Source organism: Passer montanus, unplaced genomic scaffold (genome assembly GCF_014805655.1).
Source record: "Passer montanus isolate IOZ18808 unplaced genomic scaffold, ASM1480565v1 scaffold115, whole genome shotgun sequence".
NCBI classification, from domain to species: Eukaryota; Metazoa; Chordata; class Aves; order Passeriformes; family Passeridae; genus Passer; species Passer montanus.
Window position 1 is genome coordinate 10,122 of NW_024358167.1, and position 13,295 is coordinate 23,416.

Genomic DNA, 13,295 nt, shown 5'->3' on the forward strand with positions numbered 1-13,295 from the left:
GCTCACCGCCATCGCGCGGGGCGCGGCGCGGAGCCCGCGGGGGGCGCGGCCCGGGAGCCGCACCGACGGTGCCGCCGCCATCTTGGCGAGGGGAAGCGCCGCCGCTCCCCGGCCTCGCGTCCGTCCCGGAAGTACCGCCCACCCTCGCGCGCCGGAAGCGCACGGCCTCGCGAGCCACGCCCATTCCGCCTCGGGCCGAGCGTGAGCGGCGCGTGAGTGACACCCGGGGGTGGGGGGGGCAGGGGGCTCGCGCAGCGCCCGCCGGGATAACGGGAGCCCCGAGCGCGCGCGAGCCCCCGCCAATGGGCTGGCGGCTGCGGATTGGGCGGCGCGGCCGGGGCAGCGGGGTGACGGAACCCTTACTGCGGGCAGCTGATTGGTCAGTGCCCTGAGGGGGCAGCGGCCAGTGAGCTGATTGGTGGGGCCGTGGCTGTGGGGCCGGCGGGAGGGAGCTGATTGGGGGGGCTGTGGCTGGGGGCAGGCGGGAGGGAGCTGATTGGGGGGGCTGTGGCTGGGGGCAGGCGGGAGGGAGCTGATTGGGGGGGCTGTGGCTGGGGGCAGGCGGGAGGGAGCTGATTGGGGGGGCTGTGGCTGGGGGCAGGCGGGAGGGAGCTGATTGGGGGGGCTGTGGCTGGGGGCAGGCGGGAGGGAGCTGATTGGGGGGGCTGTGGCTGGGGGCAGGCGGGAGGGTGATGGTTGTTGTGGCGCCCCGGGCAGGGCAGGTGCCTGGTGCCCCATGGTGCCACATGTGTGTAACCCCCAATGCCAGGTTGGTGACAGCAGCCGCACGGTGACAGTGACAGTGACAGCAGTGATGGGCGCGGGGACGCAGCCGGCGGAGGCGCAGTGTGACTCGCTGGAGGGGTGAGGCCCTGCCCTGCCCCGTGCCCCCCCCGTGCTCCCCAGCACCGCTCACCCGCCCTGCCCCTACAGGAGGGTCTACCTGGACTACAACGCCACCACCCCCCTGGCCCCCGAGGTGGCCCAGACCGTGTGGGACGCCATGTGCCAGGCCTGGGGCAACCCCAGCAGCTCCCACCCCGCAGGTAGGGAGCAGGATGGGCCACGTTGCCTTCTCGGGTGGGCCCCGTGGTGACAGGAGCCCGCGGGAGCTGCTAGGTCCGGTCGTGCAGGCAGCAAGGCGAAGGAGCTCATCGGCAGCGCACGGGAGAGCCTGGCGAAGATGCTCGGAGGCCGCCCCGAGGACATCGTCTTCACCTCAGGGGGCACGGAGGTGGGAGCAGGGGGGACCCCCTTCCTGGGAATCCCTGCCCACCCCCCCTCCAGCCAGCAGCGATGAGGAGGGTGGGGATGAAGGGCACTGTGCTCCTTCTGAGCCTCTGTTTTCCCTCTCCTTCCCCACTTCAGGCGAACAACATGGTGATTCACACTGCCTGCAGGCACTTCCACGACAGCCAGCGTGGGACGGGGGACAGCCGGGGCATACCACACATCGTGACATCGAGCGTGGAGCACGACTCCATCCGCCTGCCGCTGGAGCAGCTGGGCAGGGAGGGCCTGGCGGGTGAGTGGCACAGGCAGAGGTGGGGTTTGAATGGGGGACATGTCTCTGCTGGTGTTTTCAGAGGAGGGCAAGATCCTGCATGCTCTGTGATGTTCCACTTTCTCCCCCTGGAGAAGGGCACCATTTCCCCCTGCGGTTGCCCTCGTTGCCCCAGGCTGGATGTGTCACCTCCCTGCTCCGTGCTGTGCTCCCACTGCCCACACACTCTGCCCTGCTCAGTGGGGCACATGCAGCCCTGAGCACTCCCAGCCTCCCCAGCCAGCCTCAGGCCTTGTCTTCTGGCCTGCAGAAACCACCTTTGTGCCCGTGTCCCCACGGAGCGGGCAGGCAGAGGTGGACGATGTCGTGGCCGCCATCCAGCCAAACACGTGCCTGGTGTCCCTCATGCTGGCCAATAACGAGACCGGCGTCATCATGGTGAGTGTGGGCAGAGAGGGGCACGGGGCGGAGATCCCCTCGCAAAGAGGCGGTGGCAGAGGGCCCGGGAGGTGCAGCCCCTCCTCCCTGCCCCGGCCCGGGAGGTGCCTGGGATGCAGCCCCTCCTCCCTGCCCCGGCCCGGGAGGTGCCTGGGATGCAGCCCCTCCTCCCTGCCCCGGCCCGGGAGGTGCCTGGGATGCAGCCCCTCCTCCCTGTCCCCAGCCTGTCGCCGAGCTGAGCCAGCGCGTCCGTGCCCTGAACCGGCGCCGGGCGGCCGAGGCGCTGCCCAGGGTGCTGCTGCACACGGATGCAGCGCAGATGATTGGCAAGGGCCGCGTGGACGTGCAGGAGCTGGGCGTGGACTACCTGACCGTCGTGGGACACAAGGTGTGGCCCTGCTCATGTGGCCCAGCTGCTGGTCACCCTGTGTGACATCTCTGCGAGGGTGCCAGGGGGACTTTGGGTGCCCCACGCAGCTTGGTAGCCCACAGTAGCCAACGTTCTCCTGCTGGGTGGTGCTCTGCAGACAGACTTCACTCCTGTGGATGCTGTCTGGGCTGGGAGCAGGAGACTGAGCATGGGGAGCAGCTCTGTAAAGGGTTGTGCCTGAGTGATGGGCAGGGGCAGCACTGGAGGGCACTCAGATTTGGGCAGGAGGGCAGCAAGCACTGTCAGTGTCCCCAGGGTCACTGTGGCTGTCCCCACAGTTCCATGGCCCACGGATTGGAGCGCTGTACATCCACAGGCCTGGCACTGCCACCCCGCTGCACCCCATGCTCTTTGGAGGGGGACAGGAGAGGAGTTTCCGGCCAGGGTAAGGGGGCAGGTGGTTACCTGGAGAGCTGGGCCCCTGGCTGGTGGCCAAGCCACACGGGCTGCCTTGTCTGAGCTGGCAGCTGTGTCACCTGCCAGCCCTGGGGCAAGCAACCCAGCACGGCAGGGAAATGGATCCATGCATGGAAATTCCCTGGAGCTCAGGCTTTGCCAAGGGTGTAACCTCAGGGTGGAACTGCCTCCTCCTCAACCACCTCAGAGAGGTGTCCAGGAGCGCCTGCCAGCCATGAGGGGTCCCATGAGGGAATGTCTCAGGGTTGGTCAGGAGAAATAACTCACTGGTCTCTGTTCCCTTCCAGCACTGAGAACACCCCGATGATTGCCGGCCTTGGCCAGGTCAGTTGGCATGGTCTGGGGTGAGTGGTGCAGACCCAGCACAGAGACGGCCACTTGTGCTCCCTGGTCATCAGAAGGGACAAACCTGGGATATGTGGGAGGGAGGGTGAGCTGGGAAAGGTGGTGGGGCTTTCTGATGCCAGTTGAAGGAGCTGCTTTGGCACACTTGCTGTGGGTTTGCAGCCCTGACAGTCACCCAGCTCACGTGGCACAGGGCACTGAGAGGGGACACAGGGGACCTGGCACTGCAGAGGCTGTTCCAGGCTGGGCTCACATCCTGGGGCCCGTGCACAGGGCAGGGTGTCCAAGGGTCACTGGTGGAGCCTGTCTGTGTGTTCTCAGGCTGCAGAGTTAGTGAACAAGAACTGGGAGGCCTATGAGGCTCACATGAGGGATGTCCGGGATTACCTGGAGGCCACGCTGGAGGTGAGCACATCTAGTCCCTTCCCCCAGTGTCAGGCTGCAGGGTGTGGGGCCTGGAGCAGGGTGGATATGTCCCTCTGGCCCTGCCCATCCCCTCATAAGGACAGAGCTGCTTGGAAACCCAGAGAGGTTCCCAGCCCTCTGATTTCTCCAGGCCTCCTTTGGGAAGCAGAGGATTCACTTCAACAGTCGCTTTAAGGGCTCCAAGCGACTCTGCAACACCTGTAATTTCTCCATCCTGGGCCCAGGCCTTCAAGGTAGCTCCTTCCTGCTGCTGTGCCATGATTGTTGCACAGAGCCAAGCACCTGCCCCTCGCAGCACCTGTGGCTGAGACTGGCGGGCACTTGGCATGGCTCAGGCAGGGAGGTGAGGCAGGAGGGAGCCTTGGCAGTGGGAGAGCTGTTCTTGTGTTGCTTGTGCTGCAGGACGAAGGGTGCTGGCTCACTGCAAGGTGCTCCTGGCCAGCGTCGGGGCTGCCTGCCACTCTGAGAAGGGGGATCGGTGAGCAGACGGCTTTCCCAGCCCCTGGTGTCTTCCCAGAGGACAAGAGTTGGGAGGGATGGAAACAGGACAGGGAAAGGGACAGTGGGTGGCTTGGGCAGCATCACCTGGAACAGAGGGTACAGAGCTCCTTCCAGAGGAGCTGAAGGGCTGTGAAGGGGATTTTTGCAGGAGAGAGCTGGAATGCTCCATTGCTTCTTGGAAGGAGTTTGTCCCTCCCAGCTTTGGTTATCCAGCTGAGCTTGGAAGTACTTTTGAACTCCTGGCGCTACCAGAAGAGAGCCTGCCTTGTGTCTGTGTGTGCCTGGCTCACCTGCTCCAGCCCTGCTTGGGTCTCCAGATGGCTCCTTTTGGGGATGTGGGGACTGTGGGTGCTTTTGGCCTGGTCTGGAGCAATGCCCTCTGGATGTGGCAGAGCTGCCAACCCACAGGGACATGGAACAGGCTCTTCTTAGCAGAGCCAGATCCCCCACAGGGCAACAAGCCTGGTGGGATTGGGTGCCCCTGGAAAGCAAACGGGGCTGTGCAGGGGACAGGTACCCTGGAGTGTATCTGCAAATGTGATTGCTCCTGTGGCTGGGTGAGGCTCCCTGCTGTGTGGGGCTTCCTCAGCCTTGGAGTCCAACCTCCTCCTCCTCCCGGCTGTGTTGCAGGCCCTCCCCAGTGCTGCTGAGCTGCGGGGTTGCCCCGGAGGTGGCGCAGAACGCGCTGCGGCTGAGCGTGGGGCGTGGCACCACACGGGCAGATGTGGACAGGGCTGTGCAGGACCTCGTGCAGGCTGTGGAACAGCTGCAGCAGGACCAGGCCCCTTAGAGCCCTGAACTGCTCCACGGACACCAGCCAGGTTCTTGGGGTGGGCCCTGGGTGCTGCCTGTGCCAGCCTGGGCTCCAGGTGGCAGGGGGAGGTTCTGAGGAGGGGGCTTGGCTGCTTTGGGGCTGGGGCAAGACTCAGCCCTGCTGCACAGTGGAGGCTGCTGCAGAGTCCTGGTGTCCAGTGCCCCTGGCTTGCCAGATGTACCTGAGTGCCTGCACACTACGTGTTGGCACAGCTGAGCCGCAGGGCTCGAGTCCCTGCAGAGGGACAGGCATGGAAGCCATGGAAGGAGGAGCCTCATGACCTGCTTGCTTTCCACAAAGGAAGCTTTCCTGCTGCCTGAGCAGCCAGAGGAAGAAAGACCATCTGCCCCAGAGTGAAATGAGGAGTTGATAGAAGCACAGCAGGATTCTGGGCTGGGAACTGCTCTGCCCTAGGCTGTCAGAGGGATTTCTGCTGGGCAGAGCTTTCCCAGCACTGCTTTGCTTTACCTGCTCCCCTTTTATTCTGTCCTTCTACAGGGGACAGAGCTCCTGTTGCCAGCTCCACCTGCTCCTCAAGGAAAGTTGCTGGGGCAGCTGTGACTGTGCCAGCACCTGAGGGACCCCTGCCTGGCCCAGGGGGTCTCTAGCATCACCAGCACTGGAGGACACAAGTGTCACGCGGATCAGCAGTGTTGCCATCTGGGCTGGCTGATGTCAGGGAACTTGGTCTCCCTAAGTATTCATAGGAATAAAAGTAATTGCTGCTTCTTTTCACAACGGATCAGGAGCGTTGCCATCTGGGCTGGCTGTCAGGGAACTTGGTCTCCCTAAGTATTCATAGGAATAAAAGTAATTGCTGCTTCTTTTCACAAGTAAAATGTATTTTCTCTGGGGGAAGCTGGACTGGTTGGAGCCACCTGAGTGATGCCTTTTCCCTCAGAAAATGCTCATGTCACAGAACAGAGGCACAGGCAGCTGTAGTGGGAGGTGCCTGCAGGGCCTGGTTGGCACAGAGCCCATCAACACAGGTGCTGGCCTTTCTCTTTACAGCCACACATTAGAATGGCCAGGAATACTATTTGGGCTCATAAAACCCTGGGGCTCTTGGCGAATCCAATGCCTTCCTGGAGGTTTAGGACCCAGGAACCCTGAGTGACAGTCACTGATGCTGCCAGGCTGGTCAGTATTACCATGCTGCTCACACCTCCATCTCAAATGCATTCTTTTATTTCTCCATTTTTATGCTCCCTTGGATAATACTCAAAACCTCCTTTAGAAAATATGGTTCCATTGAAGGGATTTTGGTCTGCTTCAGGGCTAGATCTTTTATCTGTCATGGACCTTATGGTTCCTGGGGACCTGTCACAGCTGTGGCACAACTGGAAATCCAGATTTTGAGGCTCCCTTTCCCCCATAGGACGTGTGGGCTCCCTGCATTGTTTCAGCCAGAAATTTAGCCACAAAGCACAAAAAGCTTTACTGACTTCTTTATATGCACAGGAAATGCAAGTTTTAGCCACAGAAATTTAGCATTGCTCCATTTAGAATATGACAGCCACAGCTTAAGAAGCATTACAGAGGAAATGACAATTTGGTTTGACAGTTTTAATGGTTTTGCTGCTCATCTTCCCACTACCACAGCACACATGAATGAGAGTCACCTTTCAGTCCCTCTGTATTGCTTTATCCAGAGAAGGTCAAGAAGAGCTTGGCCTGTATTTCAGTGGGCCAGCCTGTGCTGGCTGTGCTACTCTTTTGGATATGACAAAATGCTTGTGTGCAGCAGAACAAATCCACCTGGCATGGGAGCCTGGAAACACCAACATTGCTACATCAGCTGAGAGTGAAATGGTAGAGAGAGGCCTGGCCACTAGGCTTGGACACAGGAGCTGAAAGGAGTCACTTCCACGTGGTCACAGCCAGAATCAGACATGGAAAACCAACATTCATTTACTGGACAAATCCACAATCTCCTGATAATCTTGCTTTCTTAATTCCTTCCAGGAAAGCTTGTAACATGCAAGGAAAAAAACACTCACCAAAATAAGCACTGCCCCGACCAGGTCACAAGTGCCTGGGAAGCTGTGCAGCACAAGGAGCTGCAGGACCATGGCGATGACGATCTCCAGGTGCTGCACAGTGCTCACCAGAGCGGGGTGGAACTTGCCCAGGGCATGGTAGACCCCCAGGAAGGCTGCAGTGGAGCACAGGCAGATGGCAAGGAGATAGCTCCAGGTTTCCCCATCCAGTGGGACGATTGGCTCTTGGAGCAGGAACATGGTGGACACTCCCCACACTGTTCCCGTCCAGCTGAAAGTGAACAGCGCTGTCCACATGCTGATGCTGTCTTTGATGGACCTGTAGATTATCATGGAGAGGGCAGTGGTCAGACCGGCCATGACGGTCATGGTATAGCCAAAAGCTTCCTTCCAGGTGCTCAGCAAAGAGTTTTCCTCCTTGACAATGTTGGGGATCATGACCAGACAAACCCCGAACACACTGCCCATGACAGTGAGTACATCTACATAAGCCATTCCTTCATCTATGAGTAAAAAAGCCAGAATGGCACTGAACACCGTGGTGGTGGCCCTCCACATGATGGTCCCATTGCTGGGGGGCACTATGGAGAAGGAGGTGTAGGCACAGGTGATGGAGATGACATTGCAGACCCCATAGAGGAACAGGCGGAGCCTGTAGCCTTTGGGGCCGAAGGGAGGCTCCTGGTGGTAGCACACAGCAATGAGGGACAGCACCTGCAGGACCGAGCGGATGAAAATCAGCTCCAGAGATGGCACTTTGGAACGGTCAGAAATTAACCTGGTGATCAGAGCCACACATCCGTGAGCCACGGCAGACCCAAAAAGGACTGCCCACGTTTTCCTGGACTGCAGTACATTGCCTTCAGCAAAGTGCTGGGATGGTCCAGCCTCATCAGGTTTTGGCAGTTGTGCTGGCTTGGTGTCTATTGTACCAAAAAAAGTATTTTCTCTCTTTTTCCCATCATTCAGTAGTCTTCTCTTAGGATTATCCTCCATAAATACTCCAGTATCCTCATTAGCATCCTCACATCCCTCTTCTCCTGGCTGGGGATAATGAGAGGTGTATTTCACTGTTACTGTGTTGGGATGAATTTTCACTCGCTTCTTGACTGGGTATTTTTGGGAAGACGCATCCATTTCCTTAGAAAAATGCCCTGGTCTTAAGAAAAAAGAATGGAGATACATTGTTGTTTAATGAATAGTAAAAGATTCATAGATGTAAGTGCTTTTAGTGTTTACAAGCTATTTTTATCAACCAAATCCAAGTTCTAGTAGCCTGTTCTTGGTTTTGCTTTAATTTTCCACCAAGTTACTGCTAAATACCTCTGATGGCTGGGCCATTTGGATCTCCTGAAAAATCAACCACTGCACTTCACTTTAGTCACTAACTTTTGAGAATAACATATTTTGTCATTATGCATGGTATACATAATGAATTCTAGTATATTCTAATAAGAAAGTTCTCTTGCTAAGCTTTTTACCCTGTGGTTATGCATTATTGCTAATAGCTTGCCAGTGTTAGAAGATTACGGGAGAAATTTGGCTGGAGGAGATGACTGAGTAACCCAGGGAAATAGGGAGCACCCCCAGGCATGTCAGCAGTTTGCATATGGATAACAACACATTTTTGAACACAACTGTGACAGCGTTAAACCCTTCTGTCTCCTTGAGAAGGGACGTCTCCCACTACACAAACAGTGCCTGTGATTCCTGCGGGGTGGGGCAGTTGTTTGATAAAGGCAGGGTATGAAATGACTGCTCTCACACCATCTGTGCGGAGTCTGCCGAGTGAAGAGGCAGCAGGAGCAAGGAAACCTTCCCCACCTTCTCTTCAACCCAGTAAATAAAATCTGTGCAGACCTTACCTGTGACAGAGACATTCGATTCCAAGGCACAGGGGGAAAACACCTCTTCATCATCTACATCTTCGATGGGCTATCTAGACACAAACAACACTTGCTCTCAGGTACCGGCAGTGAAGATTACAGCCCTCTCTGCACAGAAAGGAAAAGCCAAGGGAGGCTCAAACCCCAAACCGCTTTAGATGGAGAGAAAGCAATCAGTGGCATCGTGTCAAAACCACTCCTCAGCCATCTCCCGGAATTACTGAGGGAGCTGATCCAAAGAACAAGTGGTGGCTTGTGAGCATAAGGTTCCTACAGCTCGACAGCGAGCCAATCCAGCCTCCCGTGCGTGCGGTGCTGCCCCGCGGGCTGCAGAGGGGAGGGAGGCAGCAGGAGCCATCCTCCCTGCCCGGAGCCGGGCTCTGGCAGCGGCAGCGGCGGCAGCAGCCTGGCCCCGCAGCACGGCTACAGACACTCCTGTCCCAGGGGGGACAGCAGCGTTCCCGGGGGCCCTGGTGGTGCAAGGCCACAGCTGCTGTCCTGGGGCTGAAGGGCAGGACGGCAGATTGTCAGGGAGAGCGCAGGTCTAAAGGCAATGGTGAAGTGCGGGCAGCAGCTCCTCACAGAAACACTGAAAATACCGCGGCCAGGTTCAGCCGTGGCATTTTCTGTTCTTGTGATCTGTGACAGCCAAGCACTGCCTGCGGCTCTGGCAAATTAATTTCCATGAGAAAGGGACAGTCTGCCTTTTCCCTCCCGGGCTGTGTTCATTAACCCCTGCTACACCCCAGCTGAGCTGCAGGGGACACGGGCGGCACCAGTGCCAGCTCTGGGGCAAGCAGCACCAGTCTGGACTGCACAGGGGCTGAGAAGCCTCTCGAGTCCCCCTGTCTCACAGGCCTCGCCCAGCACTGCTGTCCGCGTTTTTCTGCTGCAGACCCGGGCCCGGGCACACCCAGCACCCCGAGGAGCAGCCCGGGTGTCCATGGGCAGCTTACTGCCCAAGGAACTTGGGAACGAGCAGATGGATGAACGCCAGGGAGAGCACACAGAGCTGGGTATCAGCTGTGCTAGCGGGCACTTCAATCCACACATCAACATTTACCAACCCCTGCCAGGAATCTGCCCCCGGCTCACCCGCCACCTTCACTTTTCCTTCACTTAAACTGCTCATTTCCGAACCTTAACATGCAAATGCAAACCGCACTGAGCGAGCCCAGGAAGGCAGTGATTTTCACCTGCACGGCTTTTCCTACCTAGCATTTTCACGGCGTTACAATCCACAGTTTTTCCTTGCAGCCTTAAAAAAATTAAGACTTTCTTGCTTTAAGGCACAACATACTGGATCGTGAATAAAATAAATGGGAGGAAAAGAAGACAAAAGTGGACAGCAGGAATCATTATTAGATTGATAGTAGACCACTGGGTAAACTCATTCATTTCGTTAAGAAACAGCTGAGTAAACGCTGCCACTGTTCCTGAAAACAAACCAAAACAGCTCATTTGTTACTATGAGCATACAGTAACTTTCTTGGTTCCTGCCTTTAGGTCACATTTTCTTCCAACAAATAGTTGCAAATTCAATGGAACAGTTTCAAATGAGGCACTGGACCTGTGCAAAGCATTCAGGGATCTCTCTGGAGGAAAACAATAGCTGGTGAGCTGTAGCTCAAAATGGCTGTTGTGCACAGAGCTGCCAGCTGGGAGCCAGAGCAGCTGGGAGTCTGCAGAGTGCAAGGGCAAACACGTGTGAAAGGCAGGAGATGGGAAGCAATAAAGAACAAAAAAATAAATAACAGGAATGCTAAGACCAAAATTTCATTTTCCCAACTAAATACTGAGTGTATGATAATAGTGATGCCAACCCTTTCTCAGTACATTTGTTTGTAGTCTTTGGTGACCTCACTTTTCTTAACCAGGGAAAGTTTCTACGCGGACTGAGATTAGGGCATATCCCAGATCCCTGACACAAATTTAAGACAGGCAGAAACCAGCACAGCCTATACAGACAACTTGCTACTTCTCTTTCTGCCCATGCCTTTTGTGGACATGACATGAACTTTTTTATTTTTCCTATCTGGAAACTTAATGTGGTTTATTTGCATTTTCTATTAAAAACACAAGGTGATTTTGAATCAAGTGTAATACAGGGCTGAAGATGAAGCACTATGCAAAATTGTCAAGTTATATAACAAACATTCCCAATTCAGCCTGGGACACCCATTTAAATTACCAGCTCATTGAAATCACTGACTGCAAAGTGTGAACCCTGTTCTCCCTGGGGAACAAATAACCACTGTAAATTAAATAAATGGCACAGATCATGGATAGAATACAAACCATAATTTTAGAAGGAAAAAACCGGAATACTCCCCTCCTTCCTTCCCTCAACCTCTGCAAGTGCTGGTTAGGCAGGCAGGAATAGGTGATTAGCTGCCCCCTGACTGCAGGGGGTGGGAGCCTGAGCTCTCCTCCTGTGCCTGGAGGAATGAGGGCTTTCAGGTCTGCTGATTCTAACCACCAATCTTGAATAAACTCACAAAAAAAATACTGTCATCTTCTGCCAGATTGGTTAAAATCAGTCAGCCTACTGAAGAGTTATTATGAAAGACTCACAGATGTGGCAATTCCAGCCCGGATACGGAGTTGGGAATAAGGCAGCTACCCCAGCACTCTGAAAGACAGGCTCCACAGGAACCCTGTGCCTCTTCTCTGGAAAATCCCCCAGTCCCGACCAGATCAGGCTGAAACTACCAGAGGGCTGCGAGCAGTCTCTCCAGGGTAACTACAGGCTGGCAATTCTCCCTGAACATCACACAAAGGAAAGACCCACCCACCCCTGGAGACCCACAGAACTGACTGAACTCTGCCACCTTCTCTAAGCACACGTGTGCACTGACTTCTCAGCATAAGGGTTTTCTTCTGATCCCTTATCAGGTGCAGGGAAATCTCCTGAAGCCCTGTTTCAGCACCATTAAACCACCTGGAGATTCTTGGGGGTTTCATACTTCAGGCAACTGCACATGCCAAGGGACCTACACTTAGGTGCTGCACGAGTACCTTTATCTTTTCAGCCAGATTGACATAAATCAATTTGATTAAAAATACATTCCAAGAAACTCAAGTCTTCATTAAAATTTAATGAATAGCAAAAGGTATTTAAGAAAATGAAGAAGCAATTACATGAAAGGAGTTTTCAGCACTTAAGCACAAGAGCAAGCATTACACACGAACCAAGAAACCAGTATCCCCTGTATTCAAATTCATTGAGTCACGTCCAGCAGCACTGCCTGAAGGAAGAGCCAGTACAACCTTCACTGAATACAAATACAAACCCTACGCTAAAGTCCCATGAGTTGTCAGTACATTTCTGATAATATTTTGCTACCCAAAAAACGACCTCTATTTGTGCTATCTCACTGAAGCAACCTCATTTGATGGGATAGACCTTTAATTCCCCTTGCTCTCTCTATTCTCTTGCTGAATACGGGCTCCATTTGCAGCCGTTTCCATGAAAAAAACACTATTTTCCAATTTCTCCATTCATGCCTGTTGCCTGCTGAAGCTCCTACCTCTGCAGCAGCAACACTTGCCTTAAGTGATTTCGGGAGAACAGCCACTTTGCCCGCAAACTTCCCATTCCAAAACCCTTATCTGAACAAACCCCTTCAGACAGCAATTCCAGGCACAGGAGAAAGAGCAGAGAATACACGAACACTGAAATGTAGTCCCTACAGCACAGGAAACCAGGAAAACAGCTCAGTTAGATGCAAGAAAGGTTTTAAGAGGTACATTACAATGGGGTGAAGCACGAGTCGGCACCTTCGGTCCATGACAGCCGATGACAGGTCGAGATTAGCGGTACCTCACCCACTGCTTTGGATCCTCTCCCAAAACCCTGCAGCCCCTGGCGGGCAGCGGGGCGTGCAGGAGGGGACAGTCGCTGCAACGCGACCGAGCTCGGCAGCGCTGCGAGGAGGGCGGCACCGACCGCGGTGGCAGCTGTCGCCGACAGGAGGGCACTCGTCAGAGGACGCGGGGTCGCCATGGGAACCCCGGCCGCAGCAAAGCCCCTCCGGGCGGGACCGGCGGCTGCCCGGGCTCCGTCCCGCCGCGCCCTCCGCGCCCGCGCCCGCCCCCGCCATGGCGGAGAGCGCCGGCCCCGCTCGGCCCCGGGCACATCGCTGCCGCCGCGGGCTGGGAGGCGCTCCGGCCGGGCGGGGCCTCGCCCCTGCTCTGTCGCGACAGTCACGACCCCCTTCCCCCCGCCGTGTCCCCGCCCCCGCCGCTCACTGGGCCCGAGTCAGTGTCCCGGCCCCGCTCTGTCGCGACAGACCCCCCCTCCCGGCGCTCGCTCGGTCTCCGCGGCGGCCGGGCCGGGAGCGGGCGCTGCCCGTGCGAGGAGAGAGGAGAAGGGGAGGGGAGGGAAGAGGAGGCGGCGCGGGGCGGGGCGGCTCCTGCCGGAGCAACGGGTCCCCCGGGCGCGGCGCTCTTCGCCGCCATCTCATTGTCCCCGCCGGGGCTTTGCCGGGGGCGCGGGGCCGAGCCGGGCCGGCCTCCCCCGCCGCCGGGCCTG

At 56.6% G+C, this 13,295-nt stretch overlaps 3 protein-coding genes across 11 annotated transcripts in view; 1 reads left to right on the top strand and 2 right to left on the bottom strand.

The window, feature by feature from the left end:
- LOC120496442 overlaps window positions 1-206 on the bottom strand; it is a 4,263-nt gene extending 4,057 nt beyond the window's left edge. The window contains exon 1 of the mRNA XM_039696897.1: window positions 7-206. The gene's annotated coding sequence lies outside the window, so the exon portion shown is untranslated. The remainder of the gene's footprint in view (window positions 1-6) is intronic.
- An 18-nt stretch (window positions 207-224) lies between these two features.
- SCLY (selenocysteine lyase) lies at window positions 225-5,613 on the top strand. 4 transcript variants are annotated; one of them, XM_039696887.1, is made up of 15 exons: window positions 225-379; window positions 770-864; window positions 934-1,046; window positions 1,134-1,234; window positions 1,369-1,525; window positions 1,815-1,942; window positions 2,166-2,330; window positions 2,651-2,757; window positions 3,077-3,113; window positions 3,456-3,539; window positions 3,691-3,793; window positions 3,963-4,038; window positions 4,210-4,405; window positions 4,692-4,882; window positions 5,374-5,613. In XM_039696887.1, the coding sequence occupies exons 2-14, from the start codon at window positions 815-817 to the stop codon at window positions 4,857-4,859; spliced, it is 1,485 nt and encodes a 494-aa protein (XP_039552821.1). In that variant the 5' UTR covers window positions 225-379; window positions 770-814; the 3' UTR covers window positions 4,860-4,882; window positions 5,374-5,613. The 4 variants fall into 4 exon arrangements, with proteins under 4 accessions (XP_039552821.1, XP_039552823.1, XP_039552822.1 ...); XM_039696889.1 differs by lacking the exons at window positions 225-379; window positions 4,210-4,405 and having other exon boundaries at window positions 633-864; window positions 4,692-4,891; XM_039696888.1 differs by lacking the exons at window positions 225-379; window positions 4,210-4,405 and having other exon boundaries at window positions 634-864.
- Window positions 5,614-6,292: 679 nt separating this feature from the next.
- Window positions 6,293-13,295, bottom strand: part of SLC35G2 (solute carrier family 35 member G2) — a 9,202-nt gene continuing 2,199 nt past the window's right edge. Inside the window, exons 1-3 of one of the 6 annotated variants that reach the window (XM_039696895.1) lie at window positions 12,542-12,677; window positions 8,741-8,814; window positions 6,293-8,034 (exon numbers count right to left, since the gene is read on the bottom strand). In XM_039696895.1, the coding sequence (XP_039552829.1) occupies window positions 6,783-8,012 (1,230 nt within the window). In that variant the 5' untranslated portion in view covers window positions 8,013-8,034; window positions 8,741-8,814; window positions 12,542-12,677 and the 3' untranslated portion in view covers window positions 6,293-6,782. Of the gene's footprint in view, window positions 8,035-8,740; window positions 8,870-11,059; window positions 11,520-12,516; window positions 12,678-13,295 lie in introns of those variants that run through there. The other 5 variants (XM_039696892.1, XM_039696894.1, XM_039696893.1 and 2 more) reach the window with 5 other exon arrangements.

Coding starts and splice junctions, on each gene's coding strand:
- SCLY (XM_039696887.1), top strand. CDS start 815: ATGGGCGCGGGGACGCAGCCGGCGGAGGCGCAGTGTGACTCGCTGGAG. Junction 2,331..2,650: donor TGACCGTCGTGGGACACAAG/GTGTGGCCCTGC, acceptor CTGTCCCCACAG/TTCCATGGCCCACGGATTGG. Junction 2,758..3,076: donor GAGAGGAGTTTCCGGCCAGG/GTAAGGGGGCAG, acceptor GTTCCCTTCCAG/CACTGAGAACACCCCGATGA.